The sequence below is a fragment of the Nyctereutes procyonoides genome, unplaced genomic scaffold (genome assembly GCF_905146905.1).
Source record: "Nyctereutes procyonoides isolate TBG_1078 unplaced genomic scaffold, NYPRO_anot_genome, whole genome shotgun sequence".
NCBI classification, from domain to species: domain Eukaryota; kingdom Metazoa; phylum Chordata; class Mammalia; order Carnivora; family Canidae; genus Nyctereutes; species Nyctereutes procyonoides.
Genome location: NW_026575131.1, coordinates 51,138,598 through 51,165,651, shown reverse-complemented (window position 1 = coordinate 51,165,651; position 27,054 = coordinate 51,138,598). Strand labels below are relative to the sequence as shown.

Sequence of the window (27,054 nt, the reverse complement as noted above, 5' to 3'; positions counted from 1 at the left end):
TGGGCATTGGATGGTGAGATGGGCATTGGGTGGTGAGTTGAGGTCAAGGTCATGAGCAGGGTTCAGATGGGGTTGAGATAGAATTTAGGATTGAATTTGAGGTTGGGACCAAGGTCAGATTCAAGTTTGAGTTCAGGTCTGGGGTTAGCATTGGAGGGGGGGTCAGAGTTGGGGTAGGACAGGGTCAAGGTTCAGTTTTGAATACAAAGTTTGAGTTGGGATTGAGGTTAAGGTCATGAGTAGGGTTAAGACTGGGACGGTGAGGGCCTTCAGGATTCAGGCTGAGATTGGGATTGACTCAGATTCTGAGGTGAGTTCCTGTCAGATGTCAGCATGGAGGGGTAGATCGGGGTTGGGGTTGAGTTGGGTCTGGGTCATGGTGGAGGATACTGTCCCTTCCCATCTGGGATCCAGGGGATGGTCGCAAAGCCAGGAGCACTCACCGGGGAGCCTGGGTGTCCCACAGGACCCCGTACACCAGTCGGTCCAGGTGGGCCCTGGGGGAGGGAGCATAGCCAAAAAACACCTTAAATTCAAGATTTGGAGGGCACTCAAGATGACAATCACTGCCTCCCACGCCTCCCACCGGGAAGCAGCTGTTGCTGTTCTGTCTTCCTAGCCACCAACCAATGGGATCAGACACAGACATCATCCTAAGCTTGGCTCATCAGAACTTTCCCCCAGGAGTCCCCCCAGGACCCAGGGGTAGAGCTGGCTCCCGGATGGCTAGACACTGTGGCTGAAGTCCTTGAGGGAAGCGGGGGATGTGATGCCCCAGAGCCATGCAGAGTCACAGGGAGAATGATGGCCACCAAGGAAAGGGAGATGAGGGGAACCACCTCAGCACCCTCCCCATTCTCTTGGGGCCCCGGCTACCCTGCCCCCCACCGTCCTTCACATCCCTCTGCCTTCCCCCCAGGACCACCTCCCTCACTGGGGCCCCACACTCACCGCATCCCCTTTATCACCTTTGCTCCCTTTGTTACCAGGGGCACCCACCTCCCCCTGCAGAAGAGACAGGATGAGGGAGGACCAACTCAGCCTCTCCCTACCCTGAGCCCCAGAGCCCCTCCCTCTCCACGAACACTCACCTTGTCCCCATCCTCGCCAGAAGGCCCAACAGCTCCAGGGGGTCCCCGAAGCCCCAGGGGCCCTGGGATCCCATCTTTCCCTGTGGGGCCAGGGGGCCACGTTCACCCTGATGGGAAGAGGGGATGTCAGGGGCCAGGGCAGAGGTGAGGTCCTGGTATGTGGGGTCCTGAGGATGCTTGAGGAATGTATGTCATGGGCAGGCACTTACCGGGGACCCCTTCTCGCCTGCAGGGCCAACAGGGCCTTGGCCTCCACTTTGGCCAGGAAGCCCGATGCCTCCTGCTGGGCCCACTGGACCCCGCTCCCCTGGGGAGCCCTGAAAACAGGGGTGAAAGGTCAGGAAAAACAGCAAAAAAAAAATAGTTCTCATTGATGGAGGGTTTTCAAGCCTCCAGGCACTGAGTTAGGGAGTTACTGGTGTCATATCCACTTTCTTCCCTTCTCCACAGTGGCCAGGGGGACACCTGAGAGGGCACACATGTCCCTCTGCTCACAGCCCTCCATGGAAATGGGCAATCCTCCTGGTAGCCCACGGGCCCTGCATGACCTGCCCCATTACCTCCTGCCCTCTCTGCCTCCCACTCACCCTCTCACTCACTTCCTTCCAGCCACATAGGCCTCCTGTTTCCTCCAACATGCCATGCATACTCCAGCCCCAGGACCTTTGCACATGCTATTCCCTCTGCCTGGAACACTCTCCCCCTATATACCCACATGGCTCCTCCTCACCTCCCTGAGGTCTCACCTTCTCAGGAGGCCTTCCTTGATCAGCTCATTTCAGCTGCTCTCTCTCCCTACTCTCCCCTTTTCTGTGCTATTCATCACCACTGATTTCTTATTTCCCAAACTAAAACATAAGCTCCAGGAGCAAGGAGGCTTTTATATGTTGATGTCTGACATGCAGGGAAGTATCAAATGGATCATCTCATGGATGGGGCCATGTCACAGATGAGAAAACAGGTCATGGGTGTGACCCAGGCCTGTTTGACACTCAAAATAGTGGACTTAATCATGGCAATGCCCTGCATCCCAGATGGCCCAAGGCACCTCCCTTCCCAGTAGATGGGGTTATACTTACATTGGCTCCAACAGGGCCCAGGGGGCCTTTGTCACCCTTTAAACCAATAGGCCCCTGAGGGAAGAGATGATTCAGTCAAGAGATATCCAAGGCTGTGCCCAGGTACTGTCTTCCTTCTGGGGGGGTCACAGTTGCCCCCTTCTTCCTGGGCACTGAGGGTCAAGAGTCTATCTCCTCCAGGTCCCTCTGACTGTCATTCCTTTACTTTCATGGCTTCCCCCACCCAGGTTGCCACCACCATGTCCCTCCTCCTCCTTCTCTGCCTCGCAGCCCAGCCAGGTATAGTTGGGAAGGGCTCCAAAGGATACTCACTGGGTCCCCAGGGGCTCCTTGGGGGCCGGGGAAGCCCCTGGGTCCAGGTGGTCCTTCCTTCCCAAGGGGTCCCGGTGGTCCCAGGTCCCCCTGCAGGGGTGCAGAGGAGGAAGGTCAGGCTCCAGAGAGAGGGTGCTGCCCCCTAGTCTGTGACTCTGGGCCCCCTCCACCATGAGGCTGATTCTGAGCCTTGGGGTGGCTTGAGGCCATTGAGGAACCTTTGGGTCCACTCAGCTGAGATTTCCTAGGGGGCAGGGTCTCACCTTGATGCCCTCTCTGCCTTCCAGGCCCGGAAGACCTTGTTCACCAGGAGGTCCAGGAGGGCCCGGGGGGCCTCTCTCACCCAGAGGTCCTGCTTCTCCTGTCTTTCCCTGAAGAGGACAGAAGCTTATCTTGAATGGTCAGGGGCGTGGGGGATTGTCTGATATGCACTTCCCCTGAATATCTCCCAACTGGTACAAAACTGGGAAGACCTGTGGGGCCCATTCTGACCTGAGGACCCACGACGCCAGCTGGTCCAGGGGGGCCTGTCTGGCCTTGGAAGCCCTGGGGAGAAAAATTGAAAGGGGTGTCACACAGAAGGAAGAACAAGAGAGCCTAATGGGGTCAGGGGTCAGAAGTCAAGAGGCCACTCACCAATTCTCCTCTCTGGCCAGGGTGCCCAGGACGCCCATCCTTCCCCTGGGGGCCCTGGGGAACAAGGTAGGAGAGAGACGAAGCATGACCCAGGAGTCTCCTCACTCCCCGGCTTCCCCCCAGGCCAGCCCCAACCAGGGTGTGCTCACTTACAGGGGGACCCTTTGGCCCAGGAAATCCAGGAGGGCCTTGCAGACCTGGGAGGCCCTGAAATGGAACCAGAAGCCATGGCCTCACCCGTCCTGCCTGGCCCCCTGAGCCCCACATAAGGACAAACATACTGAGCATATTGAGTGCTTTCTGCACACCAGGCAGGGGGCCAGACACACCACACACAGTCATCATTTCATGTGTCACTGCAGCCCTTCACAGTGGGGACTGTGGTTATTCCATTTTACAGAGAGGGAAGCCGAGGCCCAGAGAGGTCACACAGCAGGCAAGTAGCCGCGCTGGGACTGGAACTCACAGCTCCTGACTTTAGAGGCTGCATTCCTTCCACCTCATCATAAGGCCTCCTCCCTACGTCCTTAGTTTGTCTCCCATCCAGAAACCCACACACTCACCTTTTCTCCAGGGATCCCAGCGGCCCCATCCTGGCCCACATCGCCCTAGGACATAGCAGAGGAGATTCAGGCTGCAGGACGAACCCCACTGGGAGGGCTTCCAAAGGCCCTTGGGGAGCCTGGGCCAGGGGCCTGACCACTCACCCAGCCCATACCTTGGGGCCTGGCTGCCCGGTGGCACCCGGCTGCCCCCTCTCTCCACGGGAGCCCTGAGTAGAAAAGAAGCAAAGATTAGAATCAAGAGGGTGGGGGAACCTAAGAGATGAGCCTGAGTCCTCCGGGCCCCTCCCTCTGTGAGTCCTCCTTGCCCAACCAGAGACACCGACATAACCCAAACCCTCTGCCCTGCTCACTCACGACCTCCCCACGGCCTCTCCTCCTGCAGTCCCTCCTTCCAGCCCTGCCACCCCCCCAGGCCCAGCAGAACCGGGAAGCCATCTCCTTACTGGTGGTCCCCGCTCTCCTTCCAGGCCTGGCTGCCCTGCCTTCCCCTGGAAAATAAATCAGGTGAGGGGCAAGCAGAAGAAAGTGACAATGCAAAGACATGACACACACAAATGCATCCAGGCACAGACCCAAAATACGTTGGGTGACCTGCAGACTCAGTAGACAGCCAGAGCTCATCGTGCAATCTGTCCCTTGCACACGTGCATGCTCAATGTAAACAGACACGCGTGGATGCATAGGAGGCCACGGTCCTTATAAACACAGCAGTATACAGAGACTCCTTGCCTATACACAGTGTCCATTTACACAGCTACCGTGCACACACAGCACGCACGCGAACACACTCAGTGTAGTCATGCATGCACGTGTGTATATCCATACGCTTTCACACATGCAGACACACCCCTCACACACATTTTACGTCCGTAGTTACACACACACACACACACACACACACACACACACACACACACACAGGCTTATGTCCCTGTTTGCCACAGGCCCACAGGTGGCCACAGCCAGACCCCATCTGACCAACACTGAGGCACACGCACACTTGTACACACAGACACACACGGAATCAAGCCAGCTGGGGTCACCCACATGTGGGAATATGCATGCAGACAAGTGTTTCCAGGCTTAGATACAGCCACCCCAGGGCCTCCCCACCGTCCTGTAGAGATCCACAAATCATTCCCCACACACAAGCCCTACCCTCTCCCCTGACCCCTGGATCACAACTCACCCGTTTCCCTTTTTCTCCTAATGGTCCCAGGGGCCCGGGAAAGCCAGTAGAGCCCTGAGTTGAGAGAATCAGAGAGAAAAAACAGGGGTGAGGAGTGCGTGGTAAGCAAAATTGACCCCCACCCTTCAGCCACTCTGTCTTTTCCAGAAGAAGCCTCTTTGATTCCTCCAGCTCCTTCCTCCTCCAAGACAGCCCTCTGCCTTCCTCTTTCCCCACCTTCAGCCCTTGCTCACTCCACTCCAGCCACACGGGCCCCTCAATGCTACTTGGGCACCCTGGTCCACTCCTGCCTCAGGACCTTTGCACTGGTGCTTCCTTTGCCTAAACTGCTCTTCTCTCAGGACCCCACAGAGGCAGCTATTCCTCATCATTTGGATCTCATTTATATTTTTTTGTATATTTTTTACTGGAGTTCGATTTGCCAACATATAGCATAACACCCAGTGCTCACTTAGATGTCAACTCCTTAGGGAGGTCTGATATCACCCTGACTATCGTATCCTTCAAGTCACCCTCTGTCTATCACATTGACCTGCTTTGTTTTCCCAAAATATTTATTTATTTTTTCCCAAAATATTTATATTGAAATGACTGTGTTCATTTGCTTACTTATCCAAGTCTGTTTTCTCTGCTAGGCTATGGTGCTCTGGTCTTTTTTTCTTTTTTCTTTTTTAATATTTTATTTATTTATTCATGAGAGACACAGAGATAGAGAGAGGCAGAGGGAGAAGCAGGCTCCATGCAGGGAACCCGATGTGGGACTCGATCCCGGGACTCCTGGATCACGCCCTGGGCCAAAGGCAGGCGCTAAACCTCTGAGCCACCCAGGCATCCCGGTGCTCTGGTCTTATTCCCCTCAACCCGGTACATAGTTGGTGCTTACTTGATATTTTGTTAACTAACTCCAGTCCATGCTATCCTGCTCATCTTGGAGGCATCCTCCCTCCACCGAGTGGAAGACATCACAGGCTCTGCCGTCCTCTCCCACCCCTCATATTTTGAATCCCAGACCTACCACTACACCAGCTATGTGGCCCTAGAGAAACGGCTTACCCTCTCTGAGCATCGCTTGCCTTATTTGTAGCCTGGGAATACCAACAATACCTCCCTCACAAGGTCTTGGGCCTGGGATCAGATGGGATAATGTATAGAAAGTATTTTACGTGGTGTGTGGCACATAGTAAGTGTTTATGACATGCTAGCCATCATTGTTCAGGCTGATTATTACTGACTGCTATGGACTGAATGTCTGAGTTCTCTCAAATTCCTATGTCGGGGCACCTGAGTGGCTCAGTGATCGAGCATCTGCCTTTGGCTCAGGGTGTGATCCCGGGGTCCTGGGATCAAGTCCCACATCGGGCTACCTGAACGGAGCCTGCTTCTCCCTCTGCCTGTGTCTCTGCCTCTCTCTGTGTCTCTCAGGAATAAATTTAAAATTTTTTTTAAATTTTTCATATGTTGAAGCCCTATGTGGAAGAACAGTATTTGAGATGGGACATTTGGGAGGTAAGTAGGTCATAATAGCAGAGCCCTCATGAAGGAGAGCAGTGCCTTTATAAGAAGAGAAGACTGGGGGAGGGGGGGGCCTGGGTGGCTCAGTGGTTTGCCTTTGGCTCAGGTCATGATCCCAGGGTCCTGGGATTGAGTCCCACATCAGGGTCCCTGTGGGGAGCCTGCTTCTCCCTCCGACTGTGTCTCTGCCTCTCTCTGTGTGTCTCTCGTGAATAAATAAATACAATCTTTAAAAAAAGAGAGAGATCTAGTCTCTCTCTCTCCTTCCCTCCCTCCCTCCCTGTTCCTGTCTCCCTATTCCTGTCTCTCTCTCTCCCCCTCTCCCTCTCTCTGTCCCCCTCTCCCCCCCACACCCCGCCATGTGAGGACACAGAGAGAATACAGCTGTCTGCAAACCAGAGAATCCTCACCAGAATCCAACCATGCTAATGCTCTGATCTCAGACTTCCAGCATCCAAAACTGTGAGAAAATAAATTTCTGTTGTCTAAGCCACCCTGTCTAGAGTATTTTTGTTATAACTGAGCTAAGATACTGACTGACGCTGGCTAAGATACCAACGTCAACTTAACCAACACACCATGCCTTCTGTTATGTATTACACGACGCCCAAAAGACACGGACTGGTCTTGGCTAAGAGGCTTTGCTCTAACTCTCGTGAACTCCTGCTCCGATCCGTTGCCTTCTATTCTTAGGTATGGTGCCTTGAGTTTATTCCCAAATCTGTTTATGTCAGTTGCCCTTGCTATTGGAGTCACGTGACTTCATGAAAGTTTACAACAACCGACGGAACGCAGAAGGGAAAAGGAGAGACGTCTATCAAATCTAAGTTAAATGGAAAAGGCTCAATAAAAAGGGAAATCACTAAAAAAAGTTGCTGTCAAATGAGGCATGCACAAGATGCCAGATGGAGATGACAAAAGTGTGGAACTCTGGAAGCATTCTGCACTCAGATTTCTTCCAAAGTGCCTAAGTTTCTGTTCCACTTTATATAAACCCAAACTATAAATCTTCAGTGATGTAATGTGGGTGTGGTTTAGGCAGAAAGATATGTCTAATCAGCAGCCTCATCCATCAAAAAAATTGGCAAACCAATGTACATTTTTATATAAGCACATTTTATTGTAGGTTATAATTCAAGATATGTCAGATATGTATTTTGTGTGTGTGTGATTCTCTTCCTTACTGGCTTGCTTTGAACCAGCCTCCATCACATCAAATAAGAAGGATCCTATAGTTTTATTATCAAAATTATCGACATTAATTATATATATTATATATATATTATATATATTATTATAATCAAAATGATAAGGTAAAGACAACTGGTATCACCATTTTACAGTGAAGCAAGTGGGCTCAAGAGACTTGCTAGAGGTCACTCAAAAGATAAGGAATGGGTATTTGAACTCAAGTCTGGTACCAAAGCTCACGTCTTATGCTGTCTCTTAGTGACCCAGGCGGTGGACAGCTCACTCCCCTAGACCACAGGCCGGCCCTCTAGATGTTAATCAATCTCTGAATGCTTCTTTGCCCACCCTCAACCCCTGGCTTCTTACCTTAGGGCCTGGACGTCCTGGGTAACCCGGGAGACCTGGCACCCCAAGCTTGCCCTGCAGAGAAATTATGGGACAAAGGTCGGAGATTGCAATATGAAGGTCAGAAAAGGGCAGGATGGCTGAGGCATGGTGACGGTGCAACAGGGCGAGATTCAGAGAAACATGAGTTCAAGTCTTGGCTCCCGCCTGCTAGGGGCATGTCTTTGGGCAATTCATTTTATTCTACTCTCTTCCAAATTTCAGTTTCCTTGTCTATAAAATGTGGATAAAAATGCCTGTTGCCTGTGGTGGTTATGGGGATACCATGCATGAAATTACTCTGTAATGCTGAGTTAAGGAACTGGAGATGGGAAGTGTGGTAGCAGCCTCCTGAGGTTGGAGATAAAAGAGCCAAGGGCAAAAGGCAAAGGGCCAGGGAACATCTTGGCTGCAGGACAGAAAGCTGGAGAGGAGACTGGAGAGGGTGACCAAGGTCCATTCACCTTCTCCCCAGCTGAGCCTGGGGGCCCCTCCTCGCCAGCCAGCCCCTCCTGTCCCTTCAGCCCTTCTGGACCATCCTCTCCCCGGGGTCCGGGGGGTCCGGGGTGCCCCTGGAATAGAAAGGAGGAGTCAGATCCTGTGTCACTCCTGCTCCCTCCAGCCCCCTGTCTTAGCCCTGGCACCACCACCCTCACTGTCTTCCCAAGCTCCCCAGAACCACTAGATCCCTCATCTGGAAGTCATCTTACCCGATCTCCTTTAGGCCCCCCATCGCCCTTGAAGCCAGGAAAGCCATCCTCTCCCTGGGTAAGAGAGAGTGTAGAGGTCAGAGGTCAGGGTTTCAGGGAAGGGACACAACTGAGAGTCCCATTATTAGGGTTCCTCCCACCCAAGAACCTCCCTTCTCACCTGCTCTCCTTTCTCCCCCTGGAGGCCCCGGTTGCCAGAGGTTCCCTGAAAAAAAATATCTCAAGTCTCTCCCCTCCTTAAGAAGGGCCCTCCACCTCAGTCCTCTCCCCCAGAACAGTCAGGACAGTCCCCAAAGGATACTGGACAGGAGTGGAAGGGGGCAGCCTCAGAGGAAATGACCTTTCCCCAAAGCCTGCTAGTGTGGTGTGCAAGAGGCTGCTCCTCTCCACCCCTCTTCCCACTGGCAACCTCCCAAGGTCATCTGTGTGGGGGTGTGCAAGGAAGGCCAAATTTCCGAGTAATTGATTCCAATCTCCCGGGGACACTGTGTCCACAGTTTCTTCTGGCAGGGGAGAGAGGATGAACATTCCAGGCCCCAGTCTCATTCTAAAGGCAAAGGAATGTTCCCCATTGTGCTGGCTACAATGCGACTCTGTGCCTGGCAACAAGGCGAGTCTGTGCTTAGCTACAGCGAGGCTGCTCAGTTCAAGCCCAGGTGCCCAAACCCTGGGCTTGGGTTGCAGTGAAAACTGCACGGCTACAATGTGAGCTCAGGGACTATAATGAAATTGCACTTGGAAGCAACACCACCGTGTTTTGACAATAGCATGATTGTCTCTAGCCACAGAGAGACACAATGTGACTGAGCTCAGAGACTATAATGAAACTGCACTTGGATACAACACAACTGTGTTTTGAGAACAGCATGACTGTCTGCAACCACAGGGGGATTCACTTGACCACAGTGTAACCAAGCTTAGGCTACCGGGATTCTCTGACCCTGGCTAACCCAGACTCAGTTACAACGTAGACTTTAACTATAGGTAACTTTGCCCGGTTACAACGTTAACTCCGAGACTGGCCACCCATAGGGCTCTGTGGCCAACTACAATAGAGCCACCTCCTCAGTCACAGTGTAACTGAGCTTGCCTACAATGCAAAAATGTGATGAGCTGCCTCTTGGCTACCACCAAACTCTTAGACCACAGGTACCATACTTGGCTTCGGTGTAACTGGACTCATATACACGTGAACTCCAATGTCCCCGACCGTGGTCAACAGTATAGCCCTTGACCTAGCCCAGCAATTCTATGCTTGAGGACCCCAAGGCTCTGCGCTTGAGTTAAAATCCAGCTGCTTGGCCAGCCCGGGTGACTCAATGGTTTAGTGCCGCCTTCAGCCCAAGGCGTGATCCTGGGGTCCTGGGATTGAGTCCCACATCAGGCTCCTTGCATGGAGCCTGCTTCTCCCTCTCCTGTGTCTCTGCCTTTCTCTCTCTCTCTCTCTCTCTCTCTCTGTGTGTGTGTGTGTCTGACTCTCATGAATAAATAAATAAAATCTTAAAAAAAAAAAATCCAGCTGTTTGTTTCACTATGGTGTGTTGACCTATTTACAGTGAAATAGGTCCAGCCTTCTGATAGGCCGCCTAACCATTCTCAACCACAAGGTGACAACTACACTGCAATATTTCTTCCCTCTGGCTGTTGAGCTCCAGGTAATGCACACACCTCTATATATTGTCACTCAGATTGAAACCCCACACCCACCACACCTCTCCTGGCAGATTAATACCTCTCACCACACATGCACACATATCTCACAAAGCTGGTTCCTTGGAGTCAATGCCAATGACTCATCCCTACCTGCAGGTCCCAGGTATCACGTACCTTCACACCCCGAGGTCCAGGATAGCCCGGGGTCCTGCTGACCCTGTTGGACCCTGAGATGGAGATAAGATCAGTGCCATCCTGTTCTTTCCCCCTTAATGTTTCCAGTGCTCTCATCTCTCTCCCCATGAGCCCTGCCCACCAACCCTCAACCCCAATCCAGCCTCTTCCCAGGCCACTCACCTGGGCCCCTTTCTCTCCTGTGGGGCCCTCATGGCCTGGGTGACCCTGGAGAAAGAAGTTGTCAGAGACCAAGATTTGCCATCCAAATTCCCAAGCCTCTCCCTTCTGCCTGGCACCCAGTTCTCACCGGAGGGCCATCAGATCCTGGGACGCCTGGAATTCCTGGGTTTCCAGGGGGACCCTGAAAGAAGATGAACAGCAGGGGGAGATGAGGGTCTCAGAGTCTGGCAAACCAGCAGGAACAGCCTTACTCAGACACGCAGCTACTGGGGTCACAGAGTCAGCAAACCCCACAGGCTAGGAAATTTCCTAGCTCTGCCCAGGCTTGCTGTGTGACCCTGGGCAAGCCCCCTTCCCTCTCTGAACCTCAGAAATCCTCCATCTCTGGGAGAGTTGAGACAAGGGAGGTAAAAAACAGTGTGTGGGGGACTCCCCAGCCACATCCTTTCTTTAGAAGCGGCTCTGTCTTCATCTGAAGAGAGGTGGGCGAAGGCAGGCATGGGGTGACGCCCTATGTTCTACGAATAGTTGACAGGTCCAGAAGTGGGTACCTTGTTCCAACTAAGCCAATCAGATTTTCTTCTGAAATTTGGGGGTAACATCTCACTTTATAGAAACTATGTTCAGATGGATTTGGGTAAAGAAACTATAAAGTCAAGAAGGGCTGGGAGCTGAAATTCTGATTAAAGCAGCACAAAATCATGTAGAAATAGAACTTCGGGGTGAGACCAGACTAAGACATATGCAAAAAGAAGCCTGTATACTGGGGGAGATGGAACAAAGATGACACCACAGGGCCCCAAAGAAAGGGCTTTCCTGGCCCATAGGTCTTGCCAATATTTCTGATGACTAGCAGCTGTGAGTTCCCCTAAATCCTGAGGATATCCCCTTCTGTGATCTAGCTTTTATGGATTTCTGTTTCTCCCAACCAACCCTTCCCCAACAATGATACTTTTTTAAGATTCTGGGCTTGTTTAAAGAATGCTGCAATTTATCATTATCCAGATCTAATAAAAGGGCCCTGGTGGGAGGCTTTTCCTGCAGACAGAGTTGAAGGAAGAAGACGGGAGAGGATGGTGGGAGGTAGGGCTGTCACTTACCTTCTCCCCAGGAGTGCCAATAGGTCCCTGAGGGCCAGGGAGTCCCTGGGGATATAAAAAAAGAGACGGTGAAGGTGGAACGCCTGGGTGGCTCAGTTGGTTAAGCATCTGACTCTTGATTTCAGCAGGTCATGATCTCAGGTCATGAGATTGAGTCCTGCATTGGACTCTGCGTTGAGCATGGAGCCTATTTAAGATTCTCTCTCTCTCTCCTTCTGCCCCTAGCCTGCTTGCTCTCTCTCTCTCTCTTTTAAAAAAAGGTGGGGGAGGGGGAGGAAGGCATGAGAAATTGGTAGTGAGCTGGGAAGTGGGAAGCTCAGTGGTGGCCTATGACCTCGGCTGACAACTGCCACCCCCCAATTATTGAAAATGGTGGCTCAAACCTGGGACCCAGGATTTCCCTGCTGTCCTGGAGGGCCTGGTTCTCCTGGAGGACCCTGGGGAGAAAGTGGGGGTGCTGTGAAGCTAGAAGGGATTACAGTGTTGAAGTGTCAGTGAAGCTGAAATGACGGTCATAGGAGTGGACAGGGATATGGATGGATGATCATGGGGTCAGGGCATCAGAAAGTGTTTAAGGTCAAAAGGCAGAACACATACCACATTTCCTTTGGCTCCTGGAGCACCATCAATTCCAACTACACCCTGGGGGAGGAGAGGGTGTGAGACCCGGGCAGATACCACACAGGAGCCTAAGTCTGAGACACTGAGAGGCACAGGTGGAAAGATGAGTGGGCAGAGAAACCAGGTAACAGGAATGGACACGCAGAGGGGACAGTGGTGAGAAGAGGACAAGCAGGGATGTGGACAGATAGTGACATTCTCACCGGGCGTCCCAGGGGACCAGGGGAGCCTCTAGGGCCGATCAGTCCTCGGGGGCCCTGCAAGGAGGTAGGAGCATTATTCCAGCATCACTCCTCTGAGGCCCCCTCAATCGTGACTCCTTCCCTTGTGCCAAGCAAGGGGGCCAGAGGTCCCTGATACTCACTGGCTCCCCAGCTTGGCCAGTGGGCCCCGGAGGTCCTTCTGCTCCCTGTGGGAAAGCGTTCATCACTTGGTGAGTAGGGAGAGAAAACACTCAGAAAACCAACTTTGCTCATCTAGCCAGGCACTTCCAAGGGATCCCAGAGTCAGTGCTTGAGGCAGTAACCAATAGACTGAGCACACGTGATTCAGTCCAGGCCCCTGATCCTGATCCTGGACCTGCAATCCTGAGTCTCACCTACTAACTCTGGTACTAGCTCCCAGCCCTCAATCTATCTTTTAGAACCCCACGGAGGCTCCTGACCCTCCAGCACAGACCCTCGCCTCTCATCCTGTCCCTTGAATACTCTATTCCTCTCTGACTCTCATTCTGACTTTCTAGCTTCTAGACCATTCTCTTTCCTCAAACTTACCTTCTTACCATCCTCTCCTGGGGGGCCAGGTTGTCCCACATGGCCAAAGTCACCCTGGAGTTAGGAATAGAGGGGAGTTCAGAGCAGAAATGTGGGGGATAGAAACTAGCCCCCCAGGAAAGGAAATGAGACATAAGGGATGAGAGCTCACACACAGGTATGGAGGCTCTGATACTGGGGGGTGGAGAGGGAGCCGTGAATATCAGGGGGCTTGATAAGTGGGGGGGCCCTCACACACTCACCCTTTGGCCCTTCTCACCAGGCAGCCCTGGCAGGCCATCAAAGCCCCGATCACCCTGCACAAAGAGACACCACCTGAACCCCGAATCCTGGACCTGATAATTTCTCCAAGTCCCAACCCTGATCTTATCACCTACCTTAGGTCCTGTGTCCCCTGGAAGGCCCCGAGCCCCATCTGCTCCAGAGCGGCCCTATCAGGGAGATTATCAGGATAATCTGTTACTGTTTGTTTTTTGTTTTTCAGATTTTATTTTATTCATTCCTGAGAGACACGGGGGGCGGGGGCAGAGACACAGGCAGAGACATAGGCAGAGGGAGAAGCAGGCTCCATACAGGGAGCCCCATGTGGAACTCGACCCTGGGACTCCAGGATCACACCCCGGGCCAAAGGCAGACACTAAACTGCTGAGCCACCCAGGGATCCCCACCTGTTACTATTTGTTGAGTACTTTCCTCATGAAGAATACTGGGGGATTCTCTGTGTACCAGTTTAACCTCTCCAATATATCTCAAACCTGTCCATTATTTTTTATCTCCAGGCTTTCTGCTCTAGTCCATGTCACCACCATCACAAAAATTAAAATCTTCAGTCTCCATTAAATGTCCAGTTCTGTGTTCCTCATTGCATTTAAAACCATCTGGAGTTATCTGGTTCATCACCTCCCTCAGTGATCCAGTCTTTTTTTTTTTTTTAAGATTTTATTTATTCATGAGAGACACAGAAAGAGAGAGAGAGAGAGGCAGAGACACAGGCAGAGGGAGAAGCAGGCTCCATGCAGGGAGCCCTATGTGGGACTCGATCCTGGGTCTCCAGGATCATGCCCGGGGCTGAAGGCGGCGCTAAACTGCTGAGCCACCTGAGCTGCCTCTGTCTTTTCTTCTTCACATACTGTTTCCTCTACTTGGAATACCCTTCCTTTCCTGTTTACCCGGTTATACCTCAGATCTCAGTTCTAGCATCATTCCATCTAGAAAGTCCTCCTTGACTCTGTGACCTGGCCAGATACCTTTGTGACACACTCAGTAGAGCTGCCATTCTTCATCCTCCATGCCCTTATCCCACTAATGACACCAGCAGACCTGGGGGCATGGAGCTGAGGCTCCTATTGGGGGCTGAGGGATGGAGGAGGGATGATCTAAATACCTACAAGTTACTCACCATCTTTCCCTCCCGGCCAGGAGGCCCAAGAGGTCCCTGAAGGCCTCGGGGACCCTAGAAAAGAAAAAAAAGGAGGAAGAAATGAAGAATAAGAAAGAAGAAGGACTTGTCATATTTTATTTTAAAGATATTTATTTATTTATTTATTTATTTATTTATTTATTTATTTATTTGAGAGAGAGAGAGCGTGAGCATCAGCAGGGGAGGGAGGGGCAGAAGGAGAAGCAGACTCCCCGCTGAGCAGAAAGCCCCGATCCAGAACTCAATCCCAGGACCCAGGGATCTTGACCTGAGCCAAAGGCAGATGCTTAAGAGACTGACCCACCCAGGCGCCCAGGAAGGTCCTATTTTAAATCATTCTCTCAGGAGGGCAGTAATTGCAAAGGTCTTCTCAGCCTCTTTGTCATTGTCCTCAAATAGCACTTTATTCCGTGGCTCTGGGAAAAGACCCTTCCCATCCAGTCCTCTCCCCATTGCCACCAATCTCACCTGTGGCCCTATGTCTCCCATCTCTCCTTTCTGACCCGGATACCCAGGGAGACCCTTGGGGAAGAGAGATAAGGTACTGTAGTTAGAAGAAGGTTCCTTCCTCCACTGATGCATCCCCCTCCCCCATACAGACTCCTTACTCACCACAGGGCCTGGGCGCCCAGTGAGCCCTACTGGACCAGGGGGACCTTTCATAGACAGCTGGAAAGATGGAGGGGAACAGAACTTCAGGTCTTGCACAAAACCCCAACACGCTCCCAAAAGGCATCTTCAGGAGACAAACATCCACCTGCCTCCTGACCAGCCTTCATTATCCTCCACCCCTGTACTCTCTCTCTCTCTCTTTTTTTTTTTAAGATTTTATTTATTTATTCATGAGAGGCAGAGAGAGAGAGAGAGGCAGAGGGAGAAGCAGGCTCCACGCAGGGAGCCCAACATGGGACTTGATCCCAGGTCTCCAGGATCACACCCTGGGCTGCAGGCAGTGCTAAACCACTGTGCCACCGGGGCTGCCCCTCTGTTACTCTCTCAATGACCTCCCATTATCCCTTGTTGGTCCCTGATTATCCTCCACTCACCTGAGCCTGTTGCAGTACTGCCTGAGCCTGGGCTTGCTGGAAGGAGACTGGAGGTCCTTTGAGGGAGCTGCTTGCAAACTGGAACTAGGGAACAGCTAATCATGAGGGGAGCCCAAGTAGAGGCCCCCTCCTGGGTCGGGAGTACACCCCCCAAGGATGTGCCACCCTATCTCCCTCTTACCGGCATCATGATCACAGTCCCTGGTAGACCCCGGATCCCATCGATGCCAGGCATTCCTGGGAGGCCAGCAGGACCCTGAGAGAAGGAGAGACACAGACAGGGATGGAGGTAGAGAGGTGGACAGAGACAGAGATGAGAGAAATGGAGGGGAAAGATACGGAGACATAGGGAGGAAGATAGAGATGAAAGGTACTCAGGGATAGGAGACAGATGAAAGAGAAAAGCAAGGGAAGGCCCCCAGAGAAAGAAGAGGGGAGACAGGTGAACGGATGAGGTCAATGTCAGCTTCAGCATGATGTCCTCAGTCCCTGCCTCTCAGATCCATGTTCAGGCATACAAGTTCCCAACTTCAGCTTCATAGCCTGAAACCTCACTTCCCCAGAAGGATATAACCCAGAGGGAGTTTCTTACCGGCAGACCAGGGTCTCCAGGGAATCCTGGGGGGCCAGGAGGGCCTGAGGGGCCAACCACCCCCTGTTGGGGACAGAGGAATAGAGGTCATAAGAAGTGCAAAGCTTGATCCAAGTTGACTTTTAATCCACCACTGACCCTGACCCCATGCAGACCTCCTTATCCATCACTGAGCCATACCTGGCCCCTCAATACTATACTTACCCACATCGACCCCCCCCACACTTTTTTTTTTATGATAGTCACACACACACACAGAGAGAGAGAGAGGCAGAGACACAGGGAGAGGGAGAAGCAGGCTCCATGCACCAGGAGCCCGATGTGGGATTCGATCCCGGGTCTCCAGGATCGCGCCCCGGGCCAAAGGCAGGCGCTAAACCGCTGCGCCACCCAGGGATCCCCCACACACACACACTTTACACCCCAACTCTTATTTTGATTCATCCTTTGAGCTTCAAGCATGCAATAATCTTTTAATGATATGGCAACATTATACCCCAACCCTCCACCCCAGGGGCTCAAACACTCCAAGTAGAAGAGAAGGAAAGAGGGGAATGCAGCCATGACTTACTCGGGGTCCTGGAGCTCCTGGAGGTCCCTCAAACTTCTGTCCCTGAGAGAGAAATGAGTGTGACCCTCGTCCTGGCCCAAACCCCTCTACCTTCTCCTAGCCCCAGACCTCTCACCTGTTCAATCACTGCCGGCTCTCCTTTTGCTCCTTTCTCTCCACCACCCTGGGGGCCGGGAAATGAAGAGAAAAGAGAAATGAGTCCTGGCCATGATCAAGGAGAAGAGTGTGGACTTTGGAGAATGCTATGGTTTCCTACTCCCAGAGTTGTCTCTCACTAGCTGAGTGATGGAGAGCAACTTATTCAACCCCCATGGCCTCATTGGCAGAGTCAGTAGATGAATTATATATATCCCACAGGAGGAAGAATAAATTAAAACAATGGTCAGCACATAACAAGCATTCAGGCTAAGTTGGCTATGATTATTCCCCTCCTCCCCTGCCCAACACCAAGGCTAGAACCTGAGCCCCTTCCCTGTCTGCACTGTTTTCCTAAGAAATCTTATCCAATCCCTTGGCTCAGGGCAGCATCACTCTGCTGATGATTTCCAAGTCTTTATCTCCAGCCTAGACCATGTCCCTTGAACTCCAGAAGCATCCAACCAATCCCCCACTTGACATCTCCACTTGGATGCCAAGCAGGGGTTGCTAATTTAGCACATCCAAAATGAGATCCTAAGACTTTCCACGTGGTCTTCCTTTAGGCTTCTCCATTTTACTCACAGTTGCCACCATGCATCTACCAAGTCATCCTTGCATCTTTCTCCATCTCCAGTAGCAAAACCAAAATAGAGTATGGTCCAAATCTGTCCACTTCTCCCAATCCCCACCACCACCACCCTCATCCAGGTCACCAGGCCATTGCTGCAGAGACTACTGGTTTCCCTGCTGCCCCTCTGGCTCCCCCTACAGTCTATATGCTGTTCAGCAGCCAGAAGGAGCTTTTAAAGCTCCAAGTCAGATCATGCTCTGCTTCAGGTGACTTCTTATCATGCTTGGACTAAAAGCCAAAGGCACCATCCTACCCACAGAGCCATCCATTAACACAGTTCCTGTCACATTAGCATCATGCTAATATTTGTCGACTGCAGTGTGGTGGTGGGAAGTCATTCTAGGCAAGATTAAAGAGAAGGCAAAAGAGAAAATGCAGTATGTGGCTCCAGGCAGGAGTCTCTGCCATCCCCTATCCACCACCACCACCCCCCACACACACACACAACCCAAACCCTGAGGCTTACAGGAAAGATTTGGAACTGTGTCTGTGATGGCTGTTCTGCTGCCCGGAAGTCGGGGCCCATGGTGGGGCCATCTCCTTCTTGGTCCTCTTTGGCTAACTTAGTCTTCAGGGTCCTTAGTTTGGTTCCATTGTCAGGATCCAGGCCCCCCTGAGGACATTGGGACAGACCAAAGTTTGCACCTGGACTCCTCATTGTCTGCCACCACCATTGCCCCAGGACTTTCTCTTCCAGACCCGTTCACTTCCCACTGACCTCTAGCATGGTGGCATTGAGGCCAATGGTCACAGTGGTGGTGATGACCAAAGGTGTAGAAGTCGGAGGCAGAGTTGAAGCTGGTGTCTCTGTATTAGGGATGTCAGTGAAGGTCTGCAGCAGGGACAGGAACATCAGGTCTAGGATCAGTCCAATAAAGATAAAAGGAAGAGGCAGGCTCTGCACCCCCTCACCCAGGAATGCCTAGTCTGGGGAAGGGAACAAAGGAGGATTCCCAAAAACATCAAAGGGGTGTGAAGTAGGGGGCTGGCCAGTGGAGGCAAATGTGTGCTGACTGGACCAGAACAGCCAGCAGGGGGAGGCCTCTTGTGTGGAAGAAGAGCAAGGCTGGGCCAGGTCTGGGATACCTGGAAGGCAAAGGGGGGCTGGCTCCAGAGCCCAGTGATTACAGTCAAGATCCAGTACTCAGGGCCAGACTCCTGGAAGCCTATCCCATGTGTCTTCTCCCAAGGCAGAGCTCAGTGCTCAGCCAGCCAGGCTATAATCAGAGAGGCTTGGACAGCTGCAGAAGAATTTGGTCAAGGGCACAAAGAGGGTGGTAGAGGCCCAGGTGAGGAGCTGGGGCTGAGGAAGGAGTTGGGGAGGGATTCTTTTTCTGGGCCTGAGTGATCATTTCTTTCTTTCCACTAATGCTGAGAACAGATGTAGTGCAGCCAGTGACTCTCCTCCAACCAGGGACCTCAGCCAATGGCCCGTACCAAGGATGCCTACCCAGTGACCCACAGGCTAATGATCCCTATTAATGACCTCCTATTATTCCTACAACCAGTGACCCATTAGTAACTCCAGTAACTCCAATTAATGACGCCCATCAATAACCCCTCACTAATGATCCCCACTAAGGGACTTAAACAATAACCTCCCCAACTAATAACTCACATCATTGCCTTGGAGGACTCCCAGACCTGGCCCAGCCTTGCTCTTCTTCCACACAAGAGGCCTCCCCCTGCTGGCTGTTCTGGTCCAGTCAGCACACATTTGCCTCCACTGGCCAGCCCCCTACTTTACACCCCTTTGATGTTTTTGGGAATCCTCCTTTGTTCCCCTCCAGACTAGGCATTCCTGGGTGCGGGGAGCAGAATCTGCCTCCTCCTTTTATCTTTATTGGACTGATCCTAGACCTGATGTTCCTGTCCCTGCTGCAGACCTTCACTGACATCCCAGCAGTCATTCCCATAATCAGTGACCCATCAGTGGCCCCCTAGTCAATGATTCGAACCAGTTATTTTCCCATCCAGTGACCTCCCCAACCAATGACCCCAACTAGCGATCTCCTCCACAATAAGCACTAGCTAGTGGCCTCTCAACTAATAAGCCCCACCAGTGACCCCTTAATCAATCATTCCCCGAATCTGTGATCCTCCAACAATGAACACCTGTGAGTGAGCCCAACTAGTGACCCCCCTACCAAGTTGTAATTTCACTAATCAATGACCCATCAATGACTTTCCAACTTTTAACCCATCAGGGACTACCAAACCAATGATCTCATCCATGACTCCCTGAAAGTCATTCCTTCAACAGGTGATTCCGTTGGTGATGCCACTAATACCTTCTAATCAGTGGTCCCCCACTGATGATATGCCTTCCCAAGTAATGATCCCCAGCAATGACCTCCCACCATTAAACCTAGACCAGTGACACCAGTAACACCAACACAGGTCTCTATCAATGACTTCCGACAATGACTTCCACCTAGGAACCTCCCAAACATTGACTTCAATCAATATCTCCCTAAAATGACCTCCCAACCAGCAATCTCTGTCATGGAACCCAAATACTGCCCCCTAATTAGACTCTCCCAATGAATAATCCTCATCAATGACCCCAATGAGTCAACCCCAAGCAATGACACTCTAACTAATGAACCCATTATTCATCGAAGCTCATGGCTGCTCTTAAACAGTAGCCCTAATCAAGAGCCCCCTAATAATAAGGTACTCTTCTGGGTGTACCCCCTTCTTCCAGCTCCCAAAACTGGATGTTTGGGGAGCAGAGATGGGAAAACTCATAAGACACAACCAGCCTCCACCCCCCTACACACACATAGTTATCAGTCAGCTGAGAGAAGTCAAAGGTCAGGGATTGGAGACCAAGGGCAGAAAACTTGGATAAGGCACCAGCAGTCAGTGGGAATCAGAGACCAGAGGTCAGGCAAAGAGCAGAGGTGAGTGGCTGCAGATCCCTTACCTGGTTCTCCAGGGACCCAGGAGGTGGACTTGGTGTCAAACTTTCCTTATTCTTCTTCTTCCTGCCCTTCCCCTTACGGCCTCGCCCTTTTTTCTTTCCTTTTCCCTTCCCCTTCCGTCGAGGGGGAGGAGTTTCTGGCTCACTTTGGGGGACCTGGGAAGAGGATCCCCATCAGGTCCAGAGCCCCATGATGAAGGCCTCATTGCTCAGTCATCTGGGACCTTGCTGGCACAATGCCTATCAGTCCTATGTTTTGAAGCCAGGGCTCACTCAGCCCTGTGACCCAAGGTCAATTATATGATCTGGATCTAGGAGTCACTCAGTTATGTGACCTAAGTCAAGGTCACTCATGCCTAGGATGAGTCTTTTTTTTTTTTAAGATTTTATTTATTTATTCATTAGAGACCCAGAGAGAGAAGCAGAGACACAGGCAGAGGGAGAAGCAGGGTCCCTGAGGGAAGCCCAATATCAGACTCCATCCCAGGACCCCAGGGCCACGCCCTGAGCCCAAGGCAGATGCTCAACCACTGAGCTACCCAGGTGTCCCATGCCTAAGATATTTTTGAGGGCAAGAGTCACTTGGTATCATGAATAGGGGTCAGAATTCACTCATTCCTGAGACCTGGAGCCAGCAATGACTCAGCCAGCCTGTGACTTCAGGACAAGCCCCTCACTCACCCCTGTGGCTATAGGATCCAGGTTGTCACAGCCAGGAAGGTACCTCTCACAGGCCTGGAAGGCAGCCTGAGGATCTGGGCTTATCAGCAACTCCTGAACATCTCCCTGGGGAGAGGATGGGGGTCAGGGAAGGGAGCCACAGGCTGACTCTGACACCCCATTCCAAGCACCAAGGCTTGGTATTTCTCTACCCAGAGCACCCTAAGTATAAGGAGGCAGTGGCCCCACCACAGCCCCAGCAATCCCTCTGCCCCTGAAAATTGAGAGGAGGAGATTCTATCATTGTCAACACCAAATCACAATCACAAACCATACCCCGCAACATCTGGCCCATCAGAGGCACATTGATTCCTTTCCTCTCAGATACATGGTGACACCTAATATGTGCCAGGTGCTCTCCAAAGCTTTGGGGACAAGGAGGGGAATAAGACGGATGTGAGCCCTGGCCCACTGGAGGGGTCACATATCACAACAACACACAGCACGTTCACGAGTAAAAGTTATCACACCAAAAACACATCTGTCACCAGCCACACAACACCATGCCTTGCCAGCACCCAATATCACAACCACCTACACACAGTCACACACCATTGAAACAACCAGTGAAGTCCTGAGTCCCCAACTTATTCTCCCATCACAAGTCAAGTATGTGCCATCATGCATTATGGTTTTGTTGCTCTACAATCTCACACACCACAAAGATGCACAGTGATGCAGGCCGCTCTGTCTTCTCAGCTTCATGACACGAGATTTGAAGCTGGACATCTCCCTTTTCCTATCTCTTCTCCACATTAGGGCTGTGGACAAAACTCCCTCCCCTCGCCTGCCTCAGTTTCCACTATCACTGAACCCCTACCTCAAAAGTCTCCTCCCCAAGGTCCTGGGTCCCCAACACAGTGAGTCCAGCTGCGCTAATGAATCGTGGCCCCTGGCCCAATATGGGGGGCTGAGGTTCACAGTCAGCTACCAGAGTCACCATCCTGCCATCCACACTGACTGCCACACGGTGCCACCTGCAAGGGGACAGTCTCAGTGGGGGGTGCTTCTCACTCCACTTCTCTCTGGACCCCAACTTTCCCTATACTCACCTGCCATCCATGAGGTTGACTTGCTGGGGGAGGGGGCTGAAGGAGTCACCTAGGAGACCCAGGGCTGGCCCCAGAGCCAGGCCCAGCTGCCGAATACCACTCTCGTCATAGATGGATAGAAGGACAGACTGGTTGACTGGCTGGCCCCGCAGGGTGATCAGCACAGAAAAGTTCTCAGGAAAGTGCCCATCTGAAGGGGCAAAGAGAAAGGAGCAGCTTAGATAGCCTAGCAGTAACCCATGCCCCCTGAATGACCCCCTCCAACCCCTCCTGCCCTGACTTACCTGGAAAGAGCTCCCATGTGGGGATGCCAAGTATGGTCGCCTTGCCAACCCTGAATGCCCGGTCACCCTCTGGGGCCCTCTGGGGACAGAGGCCAGGCCCGTCAAGGACCCCAGCCTGGCCCCCTCGCACGCCCAGGGCCTTTAGCACATCCACAGGGTCTTCTGTAGAGAGAGGCCGGGATGCAGGGCATTAAAAAAAAAAACCTAGGACTCCAAATGAATAGCTCAGATTTGGGGAATTCAGCCCCCCACTGTGTTTGTGGGTCAGGGAGAAGGAGCAGGCCTGGGACCCGCACCCACCTCACCACCTCACAGCTGTTCCAGCCTCATCAGCCTGTTGACTCCTGTTTTATTTTTTTTTCTCCTTGGCTTTTTGGTGAGGAAAAAAAAAGCTGACCTACTTTTGGGATGAATCAAGGCTTCCTGGCCTGAGCCCCAGAGCCAGACTGTCCCCTTCTCGGCACTCTCCCCCGCACGGACTCACTAGGGCTGCTTCCCCAGCCTGAAGCCCCCTGCCAGGGGAAATCCCCTTGGAGAGGAGGGGTTCCTTGTGTGTGTGTGTGTGTGTGTGTGTGTGTGTGTGTGTGTTTCCCCCCACCTCCTCCCTCTAACCTCCTCTTCTGACCACCACTTCCTCTGAACTCCTCCTCCCTGACCATTATCACCCATGATCTGCTCCTTTTTACCACTACCTCTCCTGACTTCTTCCTTCTGACCTCTTCCCTGATCACCATCACCCATGACCTCCTTCCTCTGCCTGTCCCAATCTCCTCCATCTGATCTGTGACCTCCCTCATTTTATCACCCTTTCTGACCCCCTCCTTATGACCACCTCTCTCTAATAACCTCTTGACCTCCTCCCTCGGACCCTATCCCTCTCATCTCAGCAAAGGAAGGCACTGGTCTGGCCCAACCAGAACCTAATCCAGGCCATCCTACCAGCCGCACCCCATACAGCAGGCCAATGCTAAGTGGAACCACATGGCTTGGGCAGGGGAGGGCGGGGGCTTCCCCTGGGCTCAAAGCCCCTGCCTGCTTCCCTTCCCCCCAGCAGACTGTCCCACTGACCCCCTGACCCAGGCACTTGGCAGGAGCCAGTTCTGTAGAATCTGCCCATGACCTCACCCTTGGGGCGGTTCTGCTGACCTCACCATTGGGAGTCAGGTTGGGGGGCCAGACTTGGGGGAGAGAGGGGTCTGGATGAGGGACCCCCATCCCAGCACCTCTTGGGTCAGACCCTTCATTCTCCAGACCTTACAGACCCCTATTCCAGCCTCAGCTCACTCTTACTCCCAACTGCCTGTTCTTTCCTCTCTTCCCCTCCCTGCCTCATCTCTGTCCCACTTTCTCGGCTGGTCTTTCCAGGTCTCTCTCGGCATCCAACTCTGAATCAGTCTCTCTCTCTCTCTCTCTTACTCTCTTACTTCCTAGCTCTCTTTTTCTCTCTCTTTCTCTCTCTCTCTCTCTATTGGTATTTCACATGTATATATCTGTGTGCATCACTTGCCCCATCCCTCTCTCTCCTCATCCACGCCCCCCAATTCTGCGGCCACCACCAGCCCCATCTCTAATTGCCTGTTCTCTGGCTGGGCTGTCATTAAGAGGTATTTGGGTTACAGTCCCTTGGGACTAAGATCTGGACTCCCAGGCTCTGTCAACCACAAGGGTCACTCCTCCATGGAATGATCATCCCAGCTGCCCCCCTGCCCCTGCAGGCTGGGGCCCGGTAGAGGGCTGAGATCCATGACCCCATACAGTTTGGCTCTCCCTTCATCCAGACCCCTGTCTCCATGCTGTGGGAAGGGTGTCCTCTTGACCAGCTGCTCAATTTTCAATTCACATTGAAAAAGTCCTTCCCAGCACCTAACCCCAATGTCTCCTGCTTCAGTCTTGCATCTCTTCTGTAATGACCTTTCAGTAACTGACTGCCCTTTCTTTTCTTGGCTGGCTTTGTGACAAGGAGACACACAAGAGGCATTGAGTCTTGCCTGCAGGGCCAGAGGGTGGGGGTCTGTCAGAGACCCAGGCTGACCTTCCCCCACACTCTCCCCTGTGCTGGTCAGGGCCCCAGGGAGATGTTGGATGAGGTCTAGAACATGGAGGGAGGCAGGCAGGGACTAGGCTGCAACATGGTTGGGATCTCCCCAGAAATACAGGAGAGTCTAGGTGTGAGTGTGTGTGCTATTGTACGCATGCATGAGATGGTGCAAGCATGTGCGTGACTCTATATGGACCAGGGAATGGCTGAGCATGTGATTTGTGGATATGTCAGTGTGTGCCAAGTTTGTGGCCTCCGATGGTGAGACTAGGTGCGTTGTTTGATGTGTGGCTGGGTGTCCACCTGAGTCGGGGGCCTGCCTATGAGCTCAGGGTCCTGCAGGGGATGCAGGTGAGTCTGTGACTGTAATAGGTCAGACTCCAGATGGGGGTGTGTGTGTGGCTATACCTGGGAGTATGGCCAAGTCCGCCGGTAGGTGATTGGTTGTGAATGCTGGCCCTGTTGTGTGAATACCAGTGGAAGCAGGCGCAAGAGCTAGAAGGCGTAGGAGGGTGACAAAGGCTGTGACCCTGTGGCGGGTGGCTGCTGGGGTTGCCCGGGGCGTGGGCACCGGTGTTTAACATTCCTGGTGTCCCAGAGGCCTTATATTCTGAATGGATGCCTGAGATTGCACGACTGTGTGGATGTGTGAGCATGGGAATGGGACAAGGGCCAATTTGGGATAATCCACGTGAGCAGCACCTCCCTGGACTCCAGAGAAAGTGAGAAAGTGCAGGATGGGATGTGTGCGTGCGTGTGTGTGCTGGGGGGTGGGGGCCGAGTTCACATTAGGCAGGATTTCCAGAAGGGCCTAGCCCAGCCTCTCTCAGCCCAGGGATGCCACTTGAGGGACCACGACCTTCCCAAACCCCTGGGCGCCCCCAACCCCGAGCCTCGTGGGGCGGAGCGCGGCGTCCAGCCAGAAGCGCGCAGCTGGGCGTGCGTCAGCGCTGACTCACTCGTCCGGCGGCCCCCGGGACCCCTTGAGGCCCCTGAGAAATTCCTCAGGAAAAACACCCGCGGCGCGCTCAGCGGGGGGGGGGCGGGGGAGCCAGTTCCACTTCCGCCCCCGCCCGCGCTCCGCCCCGCCCCGCCCCGCGCCCCGCCCCACCTCGCCCCTCACCGCGGCCCTCCCGAGCCCTGTCCATGGTGCTGATCGCGGCTCTGGGGAGCGCGGGGTGGGGGAGGGGAGGGGGAGGGGGTGGGGGCCGGGGAGCTGCGGGAGCGCCAGTTGGAGGCAGAGGAGGGAGAGGAAGAAGAGGATGAAGCCATTAGGGAGGGGATGCAAAGGAAACTCTGAATCCCTGACCAGCCCCCTCCCACACTCGTCCCACACACCGTCACCCGCAGCAACACCCCCTCACGTCCTCATGGGCCACCATTTACACCCTCAAGTCACAACCGAGCCCCTCATCGGCTCACCCAAAGGCAATCACACGCGGAACGCACGATTACTCTCTAAATCGGCCCCACACAGACACACCCACAACTCACAATCACACACTTGGCCAGGGATCACCCATCACACAGATGCATACAATAAGCGTCAACTCCCACACACAATTTCCTACGCACAATTTCACTTCAAACGGCCTTACACGCGTTGCTACGCGCACACACCTATAAATTGCATTCATTCCGACGCACGCACCAGTAAAACGAGGTCACACGTTTCCCCCGTACCCCCCCCAAGCTGTCACACCCACAAATCGCCCAGAGTCCGCTCTGCGCGCCCGAACACAGCACCCCAGCCACGCGCGACACGCACGCCCCCCTTGCACGCCCCCCATTCCTGGCTCCACCCCATCTTTGGGGACCTCGCTAGGTCCTGCGCTTCGGGTTCTATTCCTATCTCCTCCTCTCGGGCTCACCGGCCTGCGTCCGGAGCAGAAGCTGCAGCGAAGCCAGGACGAAGCAGAGGCCGGCCCGCGGCTGGCCCAGGCCTCGGCGACTCCCCATCCCGGCGGGGCCCGCACGCAAGGCGGGGACCAGCCGGGGCGTCTACGGGGCGCGGCGACTCCTCAGGCTCCGTGCGCTCCCTCGCCGCGGCCCGCTCCGCGATCGGCTGGAGACTGCAAGAGACCCCGCCCTGGCCTCGCCCTGCGCTCCAGCGCCCGGCCGGGCGGGGCTCGCTGGGGGGTGGGGGGGGCTGACAGCTGGTGAGGGAGTTGGGAAAGTTTGTGCTGAGTGCTGATTGGCCGGCTAGGGCTGGAGCCCTGGGCCGCGAGCGGGGCCCTTCTTGCCTCACCCCACCGTGGAGGAAGAGGGTCACTCCCTCCCAGCCTTAGAATTCGAGGTCCCAGAATTACCCCAAACCCTTTCCTCCTAACAGGCTCCCTCAAAGGGGATCTTAGCCTCGTTCAAACCTTCAACCTCTATCTAGGCCCTGGAATTAAAACCTTCAGCTTTATGCCGAATCTTTTCTATCTCACCCAGACCTCCAAATGGGGTCCCAGCAGGAC

The 27,054-nt window shown here is 53.2% G+C and overlaps 1 protein-coding gene across 1 annotated transcript in view; it reads right to left on the bottom strand.

Moving 5' to 3' along the window:
- Positions 1-26,675, bottom strand: part of COL5A3 (collagen type V alpha 3 chain) — a 37,952-nt gene extending 11,277 nt beyond the window's left edge. Inside the window, 47 exon segments of the mRNA XM_055343200.1 lie at positions 444-497; positions 952-1,005; positions 1,092-1,189; positions 1,192-1,198; positions 1,301-1,408; positions 2,171-2,224; positions 2,483-2,572; positions 2,746-2,853; positions 2,975-3,028; positions 3,119-3,172; positions 3,272-3,325; positions 3,682-3,726; positions 3,837-3,890; positions 4,128-4,172; positions 4,874-4,927; positions 7,943-7,996; positions 8,425-8,532; positions 8,671-8,724; positions 8,831-8,875; positions 10,498-10,529; positions 10,532-10,550; positions 10,681-10,725; positions 10,808-10,861; positions 11,781-11,825; positions 12,164-12,217; positions 12,378-12,422; positions 12,605-12,658; positions 12,766-12,810; positions 13,175-13,228; positions 13,417-13,470; positions 13,552-13,605; positions 14,574-14,627; positions 15,063-15,116; positions 15,207-15,263; positions 15,641-15,724; positions 15,822-15,896; positions 16,233-16,295; positions 16,804-16,845; positions 16,919-16,966; positions 18,039-18,185; positions 18,291-18,404; positions 20,502-20,654; positions 21,180-21,284; positions 22,039-22,195; positions 22,271-22,460; positions 22,555-22,716; positions 26,464-26,675. Coding sequence (XP_055199175.1) covers positions 444-497; positions 952-1,005; positions 1,092-1,189; positions 1,192-1,198; positions 1,301-1,408; positions 2,171-2,224; positions 2,483-2,572; positions 2,746-2,853; positions 2,975-3,028; positions 3,119-3,172; positions 3,272-3,325; positions 3,682-3,726; positions 3,837-3,890; positions 4,128-4,172; positions 4,874-4,927; positions 7,943-7,996; positions 8,425-8,532; positions 8,671-8,724; positions 8,831-8,875; positions 10,498-10,529; positions 10,532-10,550; positions 10,681-10,725; positions 10,808-10,861; positions 11,781-11,825; positions 12,164-12,217; positions 12,378-12,422; positions 12,605-12,658; positions 12,766-12,810; positions 13,175-13,228; positions 13,417-13,470; positions 13,552-13,605; positions 14,574-14,627; positions 15,063-15,116; positions 15,207-15,263; positions 15,641-15,724; positions 15,822-15,896; positions 16,233-16,295; positions 16,804-16,845; positions 16,919-16,966; positions 18,039-18,185; positions 18,291-18,404; positions 20,502-20,654; positions 21,180-21,284; positions 22,039-22,195; positions 22,271-22,460; positions 22,555-22,716; positions 26,464-26,551 — 3,342 coding nt within the window. The 5' untranslated portion in view covers positions 26,552-26,675.
- Between the last annotated feature and the right edge of the window lie 379 nt (positions 26,676-27,054).